Below are 21,208 nucleotides of genomic sequence, written 5' to 3' on the forward strand. Positions count from 1 at the left end.
ATGTTTTCTGTCTCCCTTGAACTTCAGAGGGCCCCCCGGGCATTTCCTACTAATCGCGGGATGGTCCAGCCAGACCTGCTAATCTTTAAATTTTATCAAAGAGAAAATATCTTGATAGGTAAGAGCATAATCAGTGGTCACCAACACAGAGCAGCCTCTTTTAGCTAAGTTATCTGTGACTTCATTTCCAGGGATGTTAACATGGGAGGGGATGCACTGAAAGTGGACATCCCTACATTTTGCTATAATTTTAAGCTTATTGATAATTTGAGAGAGAGTTAATGATAAAATTAAAAACTGTTTGTACAGATCAAGGTAAGGAATTCTGTGTAAATGAGTTTAAAAAACTCTTAACTTCTTTAGGAATAAATATCAAATGAACTAACGTTATTCTTCTGAACAAAATGGAATTTGAGAAAATTTCTTTATAGTTGCTATGTCATAGCAACTATAAAGCAACTTTTTGCCTCTCCCGTGGGCACATCTGCTCATAATGAACAGATGTGCCCACTGGAAGGGGATAAAAGGTCAAAGGAGGCAAGCTCTGATAACTATTTTCTGGGGGAGGATATTTTTTTAAATTATTTTATGTAGTTTTGAAACTGTAAATTAGATATTTAAGGAATATTTCTGATTGTTTTAGGGGTCATTTTTTTTTTTTAATATTTAGAGGGATAATTATTTATTATTATTATTTTTCATTTGATAGGATATTTTTCTAGCCAACTTTATTGTATCATTAAATACTATTTTACTATTACAATAAATAACAAATAAGAGAAGAGATGCAAGTGGTTTTTTTAGCCACTTGCAAGTCATTTTTCATTTAAAGAAACTTGTTAAAAGTAATTTCTAGGAGAAGTATCTACATTATCAATTTTGTATAAAATACTTAGAATATGCAGTAATTTGAACGATTAAATTTCATACATACTTGCATCTATCATAATAGTGTTAAGTAAAATTTCAATATCCATGTAAGAGAAGATAATTTCATACTTCTAAAAATAGACTTTTATTTATATTTTCTTGGATACAATCTGAAAAAATAGAGAGAAAGAATTAAGAATAACATATGCATAAACTAAACATGAATCATTACAGGGTTGTCACTCTAATCAGGAATAAAAAAAAATCCCTGAGTTTTCCCTGTACGGATTATACAATTAAGAGGAAAGACACTATCACTGTGCTTTTGCGTGAGCTATATTGTTCTAACTATACTAAATTTAATTACCGGAGAAACTTCGAGAAAAAGGTACAGCTGAACATATTTAAAACAAATAATGCTATAGCAAATTAAATAGTTTAGTATAGCTGAAATATTATCCTTAAATATGCTATAGATTGCACTGTGAGTGGTCACCATTTTTTAAAAGCAGGGGTCTGTCCAGACATTTTTTGAAAGGTCCTATTTTTGTAAAATTTGTGAAAAAATTACTCGTAATTTGTGAACATAAAATAAATGTTAATTCACGTTCTTTCAACCAGGGTCCTGCTTTCATGAATTTGTGCAAATAGGGTCCGGTTATTGCAAAAAACTTCTTCAAGGAGTTTTTAAATTGTAAAGACATGCTGAGCACTGTAAAATTATAATTTAAAAAAATAAACAGCAATTGCTGCTTCTAAATTAGAGATGCAACATACAAATATTTGGTATTTAGCCTATACTGCTGAAAGCAGAATATTCTTTTCAGACGAATAAAGGAAGAAGCGTCTGCTGAAGACAAAACTTAGTGTATTTACATTTGCCTTTCTTCCCCCCAGAGTTGGGATTTTGACGTCAAAAAGTGGTTTTTGACATGACAAGGGTATAATACTGGTTTAAACCGTCAAAAACTGAAGTTTGTCAAGAAAATATATAAACTTCAAAACTACCAACGGTTGCCATGCATTATATTGAAATTTAATTATACTAAAGGTAATCAGCAGGTTTTAAAATATTTTTTAATTAAAATTAAGGTAAAATAACAGATTTAAAATCTCAGAAATTTATATTCAAATGCATGTGCAGAAAAATTTTGCACAAATTTTTTTTAAATATTTATATTTTGAAAAAAAAAATTTTTTTTTTGATACTTAAGAAAATTAAAAGTTTATTACTATGCATTTTTGACATATAAGGAACATATAACTAATATTTATAAGGAACTTACAAGTTATGTTGTATAAATACAAACTTGATATAAGATACAAGTGTATAAAAATTTTTTTTTAATGTTATACCGAATATCTTTATTATCCAGTATGTTAATTTGAATTTAAAAGTAGTTATATTTGTGAATAATGATAAATATAATTCATATTGTTTATTATATTTATTTATAATTATTACACTTATCATTTTAAAACAATTTTTACCTTCTTATTTTTTTCCCCCACTTGTATTAAGAATACAAATAATGCATATCTTGAAAGCAAGAAGTAATTATTCAACAGCTGAATATTTAGATATTCAACAAAACTATATAGTATTCAGCAAAATGAAATTCACAAGTATTTGGATAAACTAAATTTTCAGCATAGTAAATGAATAGGCTGAATATACTGTAAATCGACACTAACTACTCTGTGTATTTAACAGAAAGCACTTAAATTTGTATTGTCTTATGTTAAAAAGATTATTAAGAAGATTTAAAAGAATATTAAAAAGATTTTTCTTTAAAAGATGTCTAATGTACAAAACTGCTAATGTTTATCTTTAAAAATGTCTAATTTTTAGTATAATCTATACTATACACTAAATTTGGTTATAAATAAATTTCTTAATAATATCACTGCAGATTTTCAATAACACATGAAAATGAATACATAATATTACAAAAGATGTGAGCTTTCAAAAGTACAAGATTTTGGTTACTATTCAAAATATAAGTGTTTCTTCAAAATTTTAAATTTATTTTTTCTAGAACATATTTAGAAACACTATCCTTTATAAAAAATATATAAATTTTATGTATTAATTAAATTTCACATATGAATATAGGTTTTTGACATTTCCGACATTTTTGACAGTGAGGTTTTTGACGTGACGGTTTAAACTGTCAAAAACTGTCACGTGTCAAAAACCTGCCAACCCTGCTCCCCCCCCCCTCCTTGGGTTCACACAGAGAACGGGTATCTGGTTCATTCAATTAACAAAACAATAATGAAGATAAATAAATTTGTGAAGGGTGCGATTAAAAGATAAATTATTTTGTGAAGGGTCCGATTAAAAGCTAAATTATTTTGTGAAGGGTCCGTTTTGAAGTTTAAATATTTTATGAAGGGTCTGCTTTTATGAAAGATATTTTATGAAGGGTCCATTAACGGACCCAAATTTCTTCTAAACAGACTCCTGATAATGGAAAGCAAAAGGAATACGATGGGAGTAAAAATAGATAACTTAGTTGGCATGTTGTCGAAACAAAATTAATAAAGATAATTAAATAAATATAAAAGCTTTCTACTGTAGGTAACCAAAGAATTGGAATGATATCCCATTTTAAAATTCTACTCCCCAAAATACGTTCATATCTCTCGTTAAGCTATTCAACCAACTTGGGGTGGTTGTATACTCAGTGCTTTCACTACAGGGCGAGAACACGAGAATCTCGCATATGTTTACTTTTTTCGCATTAAAAAATTATTAATGAGAGAAGTTTGCGCACTCTATTAATCAATTTTAAAATGTGGGAATCTCTCGAATTTTGAACAAAATTTCGCCTTACGCCATTTTGAAAAAGACATGAGAACAGCTACGGCAAGTGTTGAGAAAAATTTTTTTGTCTTGTTTAATAAGTTGTTTAAAGTTAGCTCTATCTTTAGCTGTTAATGAATTACCAAACTCCCTCATTGACAGCAATTTGTAAAAATTGAAGTCTGTGAAAGCTATGCTGAAAGACCTAACAAGAAGTATGAACATGGAATTAACTTTAACGAACTTCACTATTCTGTAACAGAAATAATTCAAAAGCCTATGCTGGCAGATGTAGAGGATAGGAAAGTGTGTGCACAATGCTACAAATTTAATTAGTGATTACAAATAGTTCAGCATCTGTTGCAAGGTCATTTAGCACCCAAAACCGAATTAAAATAAAATATCTCAACGGATTGACTGATGATGTTTGACAAATCTAATGAGAATAGCTGATGAAAAAGAAGATATGAAACATTTTCCATATGCAATGAAAATATTCAATGGTTCAGAAATTAGAAAATGTTATAAATGTATAATAAATTAAAGAAAATTTTTTTTCCAAGTCTATTCGTGCTTTTTTTAAATTTTTAGAAATCTCACTTTACTTTTTGAAATCTCACCCTGTTTTTGCGAAAGGGTGAGAAATTATCTTCTATTTTTTTTTTCTGCAATGAAAACACTGTATACAAAACATTTTTTAAAATATAACTAGGAAAACTTGTATATATTACTTAGCATACATACGTGAACTTATATTAATTATTTCACAACTAAATAAAATGTTTTCTAATTATTCAGTTATTTTGAAATACATATTATCATTAGTAAAGTGAAACTTTATATCAAAATGAAACGATTCATATAGTTCCCAATTATCATTGATAAATTAGAGATCGAAAAAAAAAGAGTATTTTGAGAGGGGAAGAAAAACATTTCTTTTGTGCAATTTTCCTGATCTGCTGCAGAATAATCGCAAAATCTTGGCAACTTCAGGGCAGCGGCCCGCGAGAAACTAAAAAGAACATCACGGAAAGGGACCAACTCGAAAAGTATAACTCGTAACCACCCCCAGGCAAGCATCTACATGGGTTTTTTTTCTTCTTAAAAATTGCAAGTTTAAAATCTATTTGTCACCTTAGCGATTACAGTTGGCGCAACAGATCACGATACGGAAATATCCCCTCTATAACAACGTGTTCATTAGATTTTTAAACATTCATATAACAGAGAAAGTTCGAATTAGCAATTATAGATCCATGAAGGAGAAATTTGTTTTATAACATACACTTTGATTTCTTTTCTTCCGTTCACATACAAAAGCAAAACAAATCGAATGAATCAGAAACATATAATTCCAACACTCGAATTGTAAAATAAGAAATGCTTAAGAAATTCACCTCCAAAATTCAGCACGTTAATTAACTATTGTAAATATTGTTTACAAGCAATAAGAATTTTTTATTATTTTTATTTTTATATGGAATCAAGAGTGGAAGTTAAAGTTGATTTCCTTCTCTTTGCAATAACAAGCTTGGGTGGCTTAGTAATTTCGCTTATAATCTTTAATATAGCTGGTGTCCGTTTTTTTAATCGAAATTCGTTTTCATATTTACTTTGATAGACTTTATTTACTTTTAGTTTATTATATCGAAATATTTTCTGTATTTGAAATTAATTTAATTTCTCGTATTTAGTTGTTTTGGTTTTGAACTCAATTCAAGCCGCGCATTCTGTCTGTCTGTCTGTTTGGAGTTTAGTAACCCGTCAAATCGAAATTTTGGAGAAGAGGGTGCAGCATATGAGATCTTGGAAAGTTAATGAAGATATTATTTTATATAAATTATGAATATGTTCAATCTGTAAAGATGATTTGCCTTAAATAGTTATGCATTATTGAAAAAGTTTCAATATTTTTTCGCATCTTATGACCGTAAACTTCATGATAGTAACTAATGATGGTAGAATGTGCGTTAAGTCTTTGAGGTTTGTTGAAACCTTTAGTCAATAAAACTGAAGAATATTTTTCTTTCCGTATACATAAGAATTTTTCCTTTAATATAATATCTATCAGGCTCATACATTATGCTTTATGATACATATCATATTTAATTTATAAAAAATTTCTTAAAGTTATAATTTAATATGGTTATTTAAAATTAAAGTTTATTTAAGATTAGTATCTCTATATACAATGAAAAAAAGTTGTTTCGTATTGCAGTCAGGCCGTTTTATCACATGATTAATAAATGTAATTAAATAGTCTGAAACTATATTATTTTAACTATCCTAATATACAATGATAAATTAAAGGATATTCCTTTAATGATCAGGAACTTTACGATCTCTTATATTTTCATTGTAAGTTTTCTTCCCCATTTGAATTATAAATCTTATAATTGTTCATCCTTATTAATAATTATTAGGGGAGATTTTTGTATCGGAATAATTGCCAAGTCCTGGCAACTTCCAGGCAGAGGCCCCTGAGAAATGAAAAAAAAACATCACAAAAAGGGACCAACTCGAAGGGTGTAATTTGTAACCACCCCTCGACAAACATCTGCATTTTTTTTAAAAAAAAATTGCAAGTTTAAAATTTATTTGCCGATTGTAGTTGGCGTGACAGATTACGATATGGAAATATTCTCAAATATTAAATTAATTAAAAATATAATCTCCTCAGAAAAGAGCACTTTGAATTTTGAAAGAGCAATCACTAAGCACTGTAAAAATTTATAAAAATGTGTAATATTATGTAATAACTGAATTTGATCCTCAGCATTTTTTAAATTACCTCCTTATACTATTTAATTTTTTTGTTTCTCATTTTAATAATTAGAGAAAATTTGTAGTTTATTAAAGACATGCTAAAAGACAATCTCTGCATAAATTTGTATAAACACAGATAATTTTATGAGTGTGCAAATATTGTTTGCACATTCGTATTGACATTGTTTTTAAGCAGAGTTGGCAAGGCTCAGGGCAGAATAGATTAATCTACGGTTTAAACCGTCCTCTTCAAAACCCTTTAATTCGAATTATGTCACAATTTAAAAAAAAAATTTTGAAAAATAAAAGGTTAATGTTTGAACATATTATTTTTAATATTTCATTATTTATCTTTATGTAAAATGATAATTTATCAGTATTTAAAGGATAAGGTATTCACTTTTGTTGTTCATTTAATTGTGGAGCTTCAAAAGTTATAAACTTTTTCCCGTTATATTACTTTTCTTTAATAAGTTAAAGCAAATTTTATAAAAGTATGAAATATTTATTAATATATGTAATTATTATGTGTACAATGGTTACATACATAGAATTTTTACCTTTCACCAGTGTTCAAAGTTTTGGACACTTTAAGACAATTTAGGACATTTTTTGCCAGTTTAACAGAAAAACCCACATGTCCTGCCCAAAACATGTTTAGGATGTTCCAAAACCCTAACCCTGTTTTTAAGAGATAGTAGCTTATTTTTACAATAAGGGCAACATGGCGCTTTTTTAAGGATCAATGGACTGGCAAGGAGAGCTGACCTTCAAAAAATGCTTAAGGAGAACACTGATTTTAATTATTAATAGAAACTGAACCCTCAAAGGCATGGTCAGGAATCGAAACCCGCCTTTTTTATACGCCACTGCCGTATTCAGTACTTATCCACTTTGAGGAATTGTAAAAAAAATTTATAATCAATAATTGATGCTTAAAATTAAGTGTGATTAGAATTTTACTCTAATGTGAGCAGGGGTAAAAGGTACTTATTAATATAGACAGGGTATCCGAGTACCTTGAAAGTCATGATTTTCGTTATTGAAGAAAATTTGTCATAATTTTAACTATTTTTTTAAAAATAATCTTGAAAAGTCATGGATTTAGGTTTCCGAAAATCAAATTTTTAAAATGGAATTTACCCCCACCCCCCAATTTCATGGTGTTCTGAATATCTGAATTTGTAACAAAATTCACTCAGTCATATTTGATTAAAATATAAAATGTTTTTATCGTGTTCTTTAAAAAGTATGGTGTTCTTTCAAAAATGAAAGAAAAAACATAATTTCTGAAGCGAATTATCTTTTAAACTTCTGTGATTTCAGAATTTTTTTTATTTTATCAATTTAAAATTTTAGCTTAAGCAAGCCAGTCATTGGCGAATTTTTTTATTCCGAAATGAGAACAGAAAAATCAGGAGCATTTCTTTCTGTTCTGATGAACAAGAAAAGTATCTTTAGAATGTGATTCTGCAGGGGGAAAAATTATTTGCTTTTGTATTTTTTTCAGCTATTTTATTACCTCGACTCTTTCTTTACTCTGTTTTTTAAATTTAAAATATATAAATATGAAGATGCAAAATATAACAGTTATGGTTATACCTACCATTCCAATGACTGTTATCATAAAGCTTTTTTAAATTTATTGTTGTGATTTTGTCGGAGAAAATAGTAACTTTTGGAATTAGTCATGGAAAGTCATGAATTTGGAAATCTAAAATGTAGCAGATACCGTGTATAGATACTAAATTTAGGAATTATGGTAATGTGTTTTTTTTGCATCCTCTTAAACATATGAGTTTCCCATATGCTATTGTTTGTTGCTTGCATTATTTCATGTTAAAAAATAAGAAAAATATTGAGTTTGCTATTGCTAGTTTTCTTTTTCAATACTTATACCTTTTTTTGTTTGATTTTATTTCATACTTTTCAATGCTTAAGAAGTTAGTCTATCATTTCAGGTATTAAATATTTACAATTTTTTGCATTTTTCTACATAATTTGTAAATTAGAATTCTCTCATTCGAATTATAAAGAGTGAAAAGTAGTGGCATAGTAATGTCTGTAAATACCGGCACTTGAAACCCTTAAAATTTTTACATGCCTTTTAGCATTATAGTTTTCATAATACATGTCCAAAAGAAATATATATATATTATGCTCTTACATCTTTTTTGAATGCATATTAATTAAAATATATGAATGTGCCTACTATTAAGTTTAAAAAAATGACATTAACAATGTATCAATATCAACACTTTTATTTTGAGTATAAATCATTCGTATTAAGTGATAATTTTAACGAAAAAGTTATAAGTTCAACTAAGCATTGATGGTATTCTTTTGCATGGCAACTTAATGTTAAATACAAAACATCAACATATTAACAAGTGCATACAATTCAAACTGTATAAAATTGCCTTGTCTTGTTAAATATAATTGATTTTTTTCCTTCCAAATTTTGGTAATGACCGGGCAATAGCATGTGAGAAACTAAAATAAAATCGCAGAAGAGTATAACTCATGGTCACCCTGATCATACCTATATACAGTATTACTACATGTCTCTATATCTCCCCTTAATATTGACCCATAATACTCAAATTGGGTCACTGTATTATATTACAGGGTTCTAGTATACCCTTCCAGAGGAAATAATTATAGGTCAATTAAGGGGCTCATAATATGGCTCTCTAGGTTACTTTGTATGTATATATATTATAATGTGTGTTATAGCTTTAAAATGAGGAAATTCAAGCTTAAATTGACTCGAATTTATTTCTTATTTTATTTTCTAACAGTTTGATTTAAGTGTTTTCAATTATTTAAAAATAAATATATTTTTCAAACATTCTAATAGTGTTAAAATTTATTTACTTAATAGCCTAGAGCATGTCTGATGTAGACCGTGAGCGACTTGCAGTACCAGTGGCTCACAGCGTCTTTTCTCAGCATACAAATCCAAGCAGTTACAGTGGAGCTTCAGCAGCGCCACCCTTTGCACCCCACCCTCATTATGGCCAACAAATACGGCAACAACAGAGACTGCACAGCACGACCGGTTCGAGCAGGAGCGGAGCGACGTCCGCTCACACGGATCGCATTCCTTCTTCCGCTATTTCTGGTACATCATCTGCCTCCACAACCGAGTGCAACATTCACGAAGTGTGTTACTATTTCCAACAAGCAATTTTCATTCTCGCCATCTTGACAGGCGTGACTCTCGTCATTGCGGGGGCCGTCATGCATGTACAAAATGGGGAGCTCCTAGTACTTGTGTATATAGGTGTTTTACTCGGTGCTGTCAATACTGTTTTACTAACTATACAGTGTTGCGTCCGTCGCAAGCAAAAGAAACGGGCGAGGGCATATCGTGCTACGCGCCAATCTCAGGGATCTCATACAACTCCATCGAATGCGGTAGTTCGTTATGATCCTCTTAGCAACCCTTTGCTTTCTGCCACCCATACTGTACCCCCCTCCGATGTTCAACAGTACCATTATAAACATTATCATATACACCCCCCATCACAACAAGCATTTCAAGATTTTCCGGTTCCGCAAGGCTTATTCGCCCAGTCTCCGACTGAATCCTCTCAGACCAGAATGCACCATAATATACCCATGCATAGGTCTGGTGGTCATCATCGCATTACAAAAGCATCATATCAGAAATCTCCTCCATTGGGTCAAGCACATCGGCCTTTGCTCAATACATTAGGACCTCAACAGGGTGTTGTAATAAGGTTCAGTATAATTTTAATACAGTCAATTAAATAATTATATTTTACAGGGCGCTTAGCATTTTTAAAAATGGTATAATTTTGATTTATGTTTTTTAAAAGCCCTTAAAGGTGTTTGCAAAAGTGCTTAATTTGCAAAAGTGCTTCATTTTCTGTGCTTTAATGAGAGATTTTTTTTTCTTTGCTGAGTCGATTGTCCCTCTAAATTACATAAAATGCATGATTTTCACTATTTTCTTTGCAATATTTATCAGAATCTAGTTATTCTATCATGATTATGTAAAGATTTTGAAAATGTTTTTGAATTTAACTGATTTTGTGTTTATAAATTAAGAACTTGAAGCGATAGAAGAAAAAAAAAATTTATTACTGCAGAGATACTAATTATGGATTTTTTAGAGAGTGATTAAAAATATTTTTTGAGTGCTTAAAAAGTACTTAAAGGGTACTTATTTTTTGTTGAAAAATCTGACTATGCACCCTGTTTTAATGCCATTTACTTATTAGTAAATTTAAGAAAATAATGTGAAAACAGGAAATCTGAACCTAAAAATCTAGAAAGTAAAGTTTGTCTGAAGTAAGAACTCCCCTGGCCACTCGTCTGGACCTGAGGCGGTGACTATGGTAACGAGGTATTACTATTTCAAGTAGGGATGTGAGGTCATCGTTTTGGCTCGGGTCGGCGAGAGAAATTGAATCTTTTCCTTTGGGTGTACTGTGTTAGCCCTAGAGTGAAGAGAAACTTCTTTGAATGAAATGTGCATTTCCATTGCAATCCTCAGACTTTGTGGTGGGGGGAATTCTTACCGTAGACAAACTGTACTTAGTTTATTGGTAGACACTTAATTCGTTTTTGGTATCTGTTGGAAAACTATTAAGATTAATTTACACTACTTATAAGTAAAAAGAAATGGTCATAAGCACAACTAGGTTGTAAAAATTTACTGCAATGGTCGATAAAAAGTATTTTTCACATTTGTTTGACTATTTTGGACTTATAAAGTCTAGGACAAGTTATGTTAACTAACATTAGGTAGGATGACCAAAAAAGTAACTTAAAATAATTTCTTTTATTCAATATTGAAATATTTACTTGTTTTTCAACACGTGTGCTTAAAATTCGCACTGCTTTGTTAAGGAAAATAGCTTTTCTTAATAAAGTTTTTAAGCAAAAATTAACTTTAGAGGCTGTTTAAGATTAAAACTGCTTTTAAATATTAATTCTGAAATCTTTACATTTCTTGGTAAGCCAATTATTGTTTGTTTTGCCGTTTGGTATTGTGTTAGTCCTAGAGTGAATAGAAAATACACTTCATGAAATGAGCCATTCTTGTTTCCATAGCAGCATACAGCCTCAGACTTAGTGTCAGGGGGAGTTCTTACCATAGACAAACTATTATGGAGTTTTTCTTTACTCCTGATTAAAATATATATTTTATATTTTGCTAATAAATATTATTCCTTTCAGATCTGATATGGGATCTCAAGAAGCATATAAAACGACTGTTCCCGCCAACTATGATGATTTGCTTCGATGTGGTCGCCATACGCAAGATGGTACTACTGTGCATCTCATCTGATATGTTAAGTATAGTTTTTACCTGAGAAAACATATCTTCATTTATTCATTCCTATCTGTGTACAATTTGTTAACAATGGTAAAACCTCAATTATCCATGACCAAAGTTACCTCAAATTACTGTTAGAGAAAATAATTGTTATAATTGTAAAATTGAGGGTACAACTATAATTATTAATGGTCAAATAGTTAATCCTATTCAAGGATTAATTATAATATAATCATACTAATATTTATAATCATATAATAATAATTAATCCTCGATTGATTCTTTGATTTTAGGGTTTTAAGTTAAACTTTTACTTATAGCATTTAGCATTGTGAAGCTTGTAATTTTGGTTGAATTGCTGTACCAGGCTTAAACAAAAGGTTAATAAGAATTGTAGTATTTGCACTCTTGTAACTTCTTTAATAAAATAAAATTCTCTTTGGGAAAAAATTTTTTGTTTATTTTTTACCGTATGTAAGTTATTTATATCTTTAATTTTTAAATAGATATTTATAATGTATAAAATAAATATTTAAAATATATAACATATCCTGGCAAATGAAAATGCAAAGAATAAAGTCTACCTGACAGTGGTTTTAAATCTTTAACAACTGCACATTTTGAAATTTTATTACTTTTTATTTTTCAAAATAGATTGAAACTGAATTAAAAAAACACAAAATTTCTTACGCCTTTAAAAAATAAAAAACGGTTTTTACGGTTCATTTTTAGTAGGAAAACCAGCCACAAGTTTTGCATCCCTAATGAAGCAAAAATTAAAAATTTAGAAAAAAGAAGGGTTCGAAAATTTATTTTAACAACTTTCACATAAAAAAAAAAAAAGTTGTATACATCCTGGTTCCAGTTTTGTTTTAAAAATATTGACTTGTGATTAATAAAGATTTTTTTTTTCTCTGCAAAAGACTAATAAATTGTGTTCTCATTTTGTTAAAATTTACATTTTTATTAAAAAGAAAAGACTTAGTTTATTTATTTTCATTAATCATTGTAAAGACAAGTGACATAATTTGAAATGAAAAAGATAATAATTTATATGGATAATTTAGGTTTTACTGTAATATTTGTATTGCTATCTTGTTAAATATTTATATTACGGTAATTTTTTTTGTTCTTTCAAAAATGTTCTATGATTTTTGTATTTTTAGTTTCTCAAAGTGCATTTTGTTTGTTAAATATTTATTAATATAATACATTTAATTGTTATAAGATATAAATGACTGTTTTATAGAAAATTATGATGATAAATTAATATATAATGCAAAATAACATTTGAATTGTCAAGACTAACTGCATTTATCTTGTTAGTATAGTTTGAGTATAGTTTGTCTAAAGTAAGAACTCTCCTAGTCATTTGTCTGGACCCATGATGGTGACTATGGTAACGAGGTTTAACTTTTTCCAGTAGGAGTGTGGGGTCATTGTTTAGGACATGTTTTGGCTCAAGTCGGTGAAAGAATGGGTATTTTTTTTCTCCGGTCTATTGTAGATGTGATTGTGCTCAGGGAAAAACCTGTATTTTTCACTGACCGTGATCCAGAAATTTTCAGAAATCCAAGGTCCAAAAGTTTCAAGAAATTATCAATCACATTTGTGAATAAAAATTCTTGTATATTTTATTTAGAAATATTAGAACTAGAATTTATGATTGGCATCTCTTTCATTTGTAAATATTTTTTGTGGTATAATAATAAATGTGATTAGACATAAAAGTAAACTTATACATAATTATCCATTTAAATTATGCTGCATTTGATTTACTTAGAATTTCATGTTTTGAAAATATCATTAATTTAAATTTATTAGGACATTAATTTTTTGAAATGCATCATTAATGATTTTACTCAAGAAGTTTTCAGGATTTTTGAGTTGGGCTCGCAATCACCCCTGCTATTTTGTTAGCGGTAGAGTGAAGAGAACTCCCTGAAATGCACTATTCTTGTTTCCATAGCAGCAGACGGCCTCAGACTTTGTGGCGGGGGGAGTTCTTACTAAAGACAAACTATCTTTTCTTTTTAATGAAGACTACTTTCTTTTCTTTTTAATGAAGACTACTTTCTTTTCTTTTATAATGAAAACTATTTAGTTATGTTAAAAACTGTTCACATTGTTACTTTCAAACTAAACTTAAATTCGCAATGTCTCCGCTATATTAAGAAATATCTACTGCGTTGCAAACTAGGAGTAGCCAGCAAATAAAATTCAATCTAAATTGACAGTAATCATTTTGAAATCAATGTTAATTTAAATGTACTAGTCTTTTTTTTGTTGAAGTTACTTAATTTTAAAATAGTACTTATTTTTCTTACAATATTTATATCTTAAATTTATCTAGTACCATCAGGGTTGCCACAGGCGACTAAAATGCAACTATTTGCAACTAGTTTTGGCATAAGGTGACTATGGCAACTTTTTTTGCCTGAAAAGGCTAAAAAAGCAACTATTTTCAGGAAAAGGAGACTTTTCTAAACCCCTAGTGATGTTTTTGTTTTTATATATTTTTTTTAAAGCATAAATTGAGTGGAAAATCTGCACCCTACAATCTGAACATACTGAACATTTTTTTTTTTTCATAAAAAATTAAAAATTTTGAATTGCAAATTTGAGTTTTCACTTTTTAATTCGTTCAATCTGCACAGACTCCATTGTAAGTCTATTTCAGTTCTCGATCGCCTTTTTAATGATTATTGCTACAAAATTCCGCATGATTTAAAGAAAAAATAAATAATAAAATAATTTAATACAATATTAGGGTGCTTGAATTTCGAATTTGAGTAATTACTTTTCATATATATAAACATTTACGCTTATATAAAAATTATCATATTTGCCACCTACTTGACTGAATGGATCATGGTACATGACAATTAAGTCATTAACAAAATTTTAGTCATATTTTTGATGAATTTTTGTTCTTATTTAGGCAACTATTTTCCTAGTTTTTGGCTACTATTTTCATGTTTAAGGCTACTAAAAGCAACTATTTTGTTCATTTTTATCTGTGGCAACCCTGCATTATAAGAAGAAGAAAAATTGAGTTAACGATTTTTCTGTATACATCATTAGTATATTTCATATTGGTTGATCTTGCGCTTTGAGGGTGAAGATGTTATTGAGAATTGTTGTTTGTGACAAGGGGAAAGAGATAATAATAAGAAGTGCTACATTACATTTTCGTTGAAGTAAAATAGAAACTTTTGAAATTAATATATTAAATATTGTTTTTTTCTTCATTACTTTCTTCTAAATAAATAAACACATAGCTGCCAACTCTACTGGATTTTTCAGTAGACTACTGGATTTTGCCAGTTTCTCTTGGTCTACTAGTTTAATAAAAATTATCCTGGTTTTCGTACATTTTAGACAATTACCTAAAATTGTGTAAGTGTCACTCATACGTAATAAAGCGAGACTCAATTTGGAATTCAGTTAACTATCTTTGATGAATTAAATGCCTATTACTAATTATTCAAAATTATGAATAAGCATAATACATTGTATTTCAATATCATTTAATGTGAAATCATAACTGGAAAATATTGCAGCTTTTCTATTTTGATGATTATAATAATCTCTAAAATTCCCTATGTGAAAAATATTTAATATATTTTTCAACAATTGTCATGAAATTTATATTATTTCGTAAAATCTACTGAATTTGGCAGATATATAATCAGGGTTGGGGTTTTGGATGTCCTAAACTGGTTTTAGACTGGACACTTTGGTTTTACTGTCTTAAAGTGTCCATAACTTTAAACATTGGTAAAAGGTAAAAATTCTATGTGTGTAACCATTGCATGCATAATAATTACATATATTAATAAATATTTGATACTTTTTATAAAATTTGCTTTAACTTATTAAAGGAAAATAATATAATAAGAAAAGATGTATAATTTTTGAAGCTCCACAATTCATTAAACAACAAAAGTGAATACCTCATCCTTTAAATATGAATAAATGTGTTTTTAATACTGATAAATTATGTTTTTGCATAAAGATAAATAGTGCAATATTAAAAATAATAATAAACTTTTTTAGTAAAACAAGAACTTGTCTTTATTCTGTTTCTTGTTCAAAAATTAACCTTTTATTTTTTGCAATATTTTTTAAAAATTGTGACATAATTTAAATAAAAGGGTTTTGGGCAAAGGGTTTTTTAACAGGACGGTTTAAACAGTGGATTAATTCATTCTGTCATAAACCTTGCCTTACCAATTATCACCACTATTATTGAAATGCTTAGTTGAAAGTTTAAAAACAAAATTTGAACGTAGCGCTTTAATTCCAAACTGCTAGTATATGTTTTTGTGATTTAGAATAACATGCAACAAGGGGGGGCAGTAGATATGTTGACGTGTGAGACATTGTGTTAAAGGGGGAGAGAATGAAAAACAATATTTGTAACATTTTTAAAAAGCTCCTTAATTATTCTTTTGTTCTGCTTTAATTTTGAATGCAGAGTATGATTTAACGTTATAATCGCACATTTTGTTGGAAAATGATATATAGAGAAACAAAAGTATTAAAATAAATTTTTTATAGAAAATGCTGGAATAATCATTATGCAAATTACCTTTTCAGATTGAAAAAATAACAAATTAGTAAATTTGTGAATCTACTTTTAGTGTACTACAAAAGATATTTTTTATGTCAAATTTTTAAAAATTTAAATTAAAAAATTTAATGAAATTTTTTTTCTTTTAATTCTTTTTAGCTATCAATACTGGAAATATTATTTTATTTTTCCTCATTTTAATATTCTAAAAAATAAATATTTAATTTTCAAATTAAAAAGTTTGCTGAATTTCCTGTTATTAGTGGAAATTTTTTTTTTTAAAGTGCAGTAAACTTATTATTTTCTTTATATTCCACTTTTTGTGTTCTATGTCTTTATCATATGTATTATGAATATTTATCTGTTTGCATTGAAATAATTTTAAAAAATGTTACTGAAAATTTTTAACATTATAAAATTAGTCAAAAATGAGGAATAAAATACAAAAAGTCATTTTAAAATAATAGATTTAATAATTGTGCAAGTTATTTCTTGATTATAAAAGGAAAGTATCATAAATCAATCTCTAAATATAGTGTTTTATATTTTGTTTTTGTATCATAGGTATTAAGTTTGTCTTTTTAATTAATATATTTTCCAGTGTTATAAAAGAGCAATAATTTCAAGCAATGTTGTTGAAGGTTTTTCTTTATAGTATATACAAGGTGCACATAAAATTACTCTATATAGTTTTTACTCCATGTAGGGTTTATAGCTCCAAAACAATTGATGTACTTATCTGAAAGTTTTATTTTCAAAAAAAAAAAAAAAAAAACNAAAAAACACTACTCAGCTGACATGGTGCATAACGTTTTTACAAAGTGCTTAAAGGTGCTTAATTGTCCCTTTAGAAAATGAGATTTTTTTTCTTTACCACATCGATTTTCGCTGCTTATTATGCAAAAGCGTGGTTTTCACATTGTTTTATTCGACGTTTTCACAATCCATTTCGGCCTACCGTCGGATCGTAGGGTATGATAGTGCAAATCATATTACATGTTTGATTAAATACTTGGGAGTGACTACTAAGCTGAGTTTGGTGAGATTCTTGCACTCTCATGTGCAACTCTGCTGCATTTTGAAAGATATTCACAATTTCAGATTTAATTGTCCCTCCCCCTCTGAAATTGAACTGAAAAATCTCTCGATCTTTTTATTGTGGCTAATGTAATCAAGAAAAGAGTTCTTTGACAGAAACTAATTATTTTATCATGATCATGTAAAGTTTTTGAAAATTATTTTGCATTTTGTTAATGTGCTTAGTGTTTAAAAAGTATTTTAAAGGTGCTTATTTTTTGTTGAGAGATTTTACTACGTACCATGGCCAAATCTCTGGCACTCTCTAATGTTGGCAGGTTTAAGAATTAGAATTTAGATAAAGAAATAACATAAAAAAGATTAATTGAAGCATTTTATGGTACATAGAAGTATATAAATTAAAGCTCTGCTAATTATGTGTGTCACTTTTTTTAAAACATTGCAATCAGTGCATTACGTGTTATGGATATTTAAAGACCTAACGTTTTATGTGCACCCTGTACTTCAGTTTTTCTAGCAAATGTTTTGTGAAGACTGTGTTTTACAATTTTTAAAAGACTCATTATTTAATATTCTTTTTTTATTCATTGTATCATTCATATTTATTACACATTTATTTATATTGTTTAAATTTATATAAATTTTGTACTTTTAAAGCAGTGATTTAAAAAAAAAATAATACAGCATTTTTTTTCTAAACCATAGTTATATTTGTCATAAATTTTTTATGTATGTTGAACTAGTATTATAAAGAATTGTTTTCATGATTTTAATAATCTGCTTTCTCGTATTAATGATTTTAAAAGAAGTAACTATTGATAATTAACGTAATTTTTTTTCTGTAAATAACTGCAAAGATTTTTTTTTCTAATTTTTATTGTAACTTGCATAATGTCATATGATAATGTTTAAAAAATATAGTTTTCGTTTTTGACCTTATTTATTACAAGTTTCACATTTTTTCTTTTTTTAAGAAAGGAAAAGAAATTTGTTTCATTTAAAGTTGGTGCTGAAGAAGAAAAAAATTTTAAGAATAAAAAAAGAGTACATCAATTAAGATAAAGTTGAGACTGGCTCAGTCCTTTTAAATGGTCTGGGGTTTATAATAACAGTTTTGTATAACAAAAAAGTGGACAAAAATGAAATTCATATAGTGGAGTTATGTGAAAAAATTGTATGTACAGTGAATCTTAAGCAATTCAACGTAAAAGTGGTTTTATATAGAGTCATCGAAAATTAGACTAGAAATATATTCTTTTGTGTATAGTTATGAAAAAATTTTCTTCAATCATTATTATTTTAAAAAACTAACTACCTTTTTTTTTGTGCGTAATACAGCTAACAAATTTTTTTTTAAATTTATACTTTATTTTTTTTAAAAATTTTTTTTTATTTATTTTGTGATATTTTTTTTACAAGAAATTATTATAATGTTAACTTAAAAACGTTTAACTATTCATTTTATTTTCTACTGACTCAGGATTTAAATTCGACTTAGTTTTCAAATTCAAGCTTGACTATCAAAAAATTTCAAACTTATCTGTAGTCTTGGTATTGCCAAAAACAATTTATGTTACATTTTTTTATGTAATCAAAAAAATCAATGTAGCCAACTTTGAGTAATAAATTAAATAAATGCTCAATGTTTTAGCCACGATTATAAAATTTCTTCGAAAATTGAGTTTTTACCATTCTGATTTTAAAAGTTTCGCTTTATTTTCTTTTAATGTCCTTCTTTTAGACGTTATTAATAATTTTCATGTTATTAATAGCTTTTTATTAAAAAATTTGTCATTAGCCAAAAAAAATGTGTCAGTTTTATAAGCTATAACACAATACTGTGGTTCAAAAAAAAAATCGATGCATTTTTTTTTATAAGGTTAGCAAGTCTGTAGAGGAATTCTTTTACAAGTAAAGAGTCTGAGTGATGTTAAACTGTAAAGAAAAAGCGGATGACCTCCTCTGCCCTTTCAAAGTCAGATTCACTTTAATACTTGATGCAAAGTTTTTCAGTTCCCAATCTACTACATTGTTTTCAAAAAAACAAAATTATAATTTATTTTTCTTGCTCTCATAAAAATTATGAAAGTTTTTTTTTCTAAAAATAATTTACATTTTAAATTGAAGGAAATAAAAACCATTTCACAGTAAATATGTTTTATGTTGTTGAATGCATTTACTGATCACTCATTACATTACCTAAATTTATTAGAATATATTTTATGACTTTCACATATGTGTCTAGTTAATTTTATTTCTGTATATTTAGTCTAATGGCCTGTTGTTAACACTAGATTGCCCAAGAAAATTATTTTGACTGCTTTTTAATTTCAATTAGAAAAACAATGATGTATACAATGGCACAATTTCTTAGAATTTTGTGACTTTTTGTACAACACATAATTTTTTTTATTGTTAATATTTACTAATAACTTGTTATATAATTGTAAATAATATTAAAAAAATTCATTTTAAACAAATTTCTTTACACATTAGTAATTCTTTCACAATCCGGTCATTTTGACTGCTTTTGGGCATTTTAGGTATATACTAAGTTTCAGTCTTTCTAGTGTTAATTAAACTATGAATTCTATTGAAATTATGCTATGTATTAGGTAATTTACCGAAACTTTCATTCAAGAAGAAAATATTTTCGTCATTTGTAAGAAATGCTAGGAAAACTCTAAAGTAATGATACATAAATGACTCATTCTATTTGAAGTTGTGCAAAATAAACATAAAAAAGATTTTTAAAAAATCTCGTTGCTGACATTTCACAGATTTTTATGAAATTTTTATGCGAAGGAGTACACGATGAAAAAGGGCTAAGATCATTTTTGTTCAATTATTTTGAACCGAAACAATTATTAGGTGGTCATTTTGAAATTGATTCAATTTAACAATTGGTGTAACGTCTATAACTTTTTATTTATAAGCCAATTTTCTTAATTTTTGTGTTATTAAGAAAGAAAAAAATTAATATTTAATTAAAATGCTGCAAATAATCTCTTTCTCTGGATATATATAAATAAATAATTCTATCTGCACTAATTTGAAAAGTTAAATCTAGAAAATTCGCTTGTATATATATATATATATATATATATATATCAGGAGTTTCCAACATGCATGAGGCCGGGGGCCACAAATAAAAACATCAGTCAAATGGCGGGCCGCAACTTTATCAAAATTTTTTGTAGGACGCTTTTATGTTTGAAGGAACATTAAATATTACTGTCAGAGTTTTACCAAGTTGTACAAAACAAAAGTATTGAATTACAAATTAAAATAAGAAGTAGATTTAATGGGCTATTGGCGACNAAAACGGACCCTTCACAAAATAATTTATCTTTTAATCGGACCCTTCACAAATTTGTTTATCTTCATTATTGTTTTGTTAATCGAATAAACCCTTCCCAGGAAGGGGGGGGGAGAAAGACAGATGTAAACGAACTAAAATTTGTCTTCACAGACGCTTCTTCCTTTATTCAATCGAAATGAATATTCTGCGTTGAGCAGTATAGGCTAAATACCAAATATTTGTATGTTGCATCGCTAATTTAGTAACTGCAATTGCTGTTAATTTTTTAAAATTAAATTTTTTTAATTATAATTTTACAGTGTTGAGCATAATCTTGTATGTTTTTGCAATTTAAAAACTCCTTGAAAAAGTTTTTTTGCAATAACAGACCTTATTTGCACAAATTCACAAAAGCGGACCCTGGTTAAAAGAATGTGACTTAACGTTTATTTTATATTCACAAATTACGAGTAATGTTTTCACAATTTTACAAAAACGGACCTTTCACAAAATGTCTGGACAGATCCCTGATTATAT

The 21,208-nt window shown here is 28.0% G+C and overlaps 2 protein-coding genes across 8 annotated transcripts in view; one reads left to right on the top strand and one right to left on the bottom strand.

Moving 5' to 3' along the window:
* Positions 1-5,203, bottom strand: part of LOC107446979 (meiosis regulator and mRNA stability factor 1-like protein) — an 88,185-nt gene extending 82,982 nt beyond the window's left edge. The window contains exons 1-2 of one of the 6 annotated variants that reach the window (XM_016061771.4): positions 5,077-5,203; positions 935-1,040 (exon numbers count right to left, since the gene is read on the bottom strand). In XM_016061771.4, coding sequence (XP_015917257.2) covers positions 935-977 — 43 coding nt within the window. In that variant the 5' untranslated portion in view covers positions 978-1,040; positions 5,077-5,203. Of the gene's footprint in view, positions 1-934; positions 1,041-4,813 lie in introns of all 6 variants that reach the window. The other 5 variants (XM_016061770.4, XM_016061772.4, XM_071180919.1 and 2 more) reach the window with 5 other exon arrangements.
* A 124-nt stretch (positions 5,204-5,327) lies between these two features.
* LOC107446977 (uncharacterized) lies at positions 5,328-20,358 on the top strand. Of its 2 annotated transcripts, XM_043054416.2 has the most exons (4): positions 5,328-5,662; positions 9,330-10,191; positions 11,657-11,771; positions 19,250-20,358. In XM_043054416.2, the coding sequence occupies exons 2-3, from the start codon at positions 9,338-9,340 to the stop codon at positions 11,766-11,768; spliced, it is 966 nt and encodes a 321-aa protein (XP_042910350.1). In that variant the 5' UTR covers positions 5,328-5,662; positions 9,330-9,337; the 3' UTR covers positions 11,769-11,771; positions 19,250-20,358. The 2 variants fall into 2 exon arrangements, with proteins under 2 accessions (XP_042910350.1, XP_015917255.1); XM_016061769.4 differs by lacking the exon at positions 19,250-20,358 and having other exon boundaries at positions 5,329-5,662; positions 11,657-18,309.
* The last annotated feature ends 850 nt before the right edge of the window (positions 20,359-21,208 follow it).

This window comes from Parasteatoda tepidariorum, chromosome 5 (genome assembly GCF_043381705.1).
Source record: "Parasteatoda tepidariorum isolate YZ-2023 chromosome 5, CAS_Ptep_4.0, whole genome shotgun sequence".
NCBI lineage: Eukaryota > Metazoa > Arthropoda > Arachnida > Araneae > Theridiidae > Parasteatoda > Parasteatoda tepidariorum.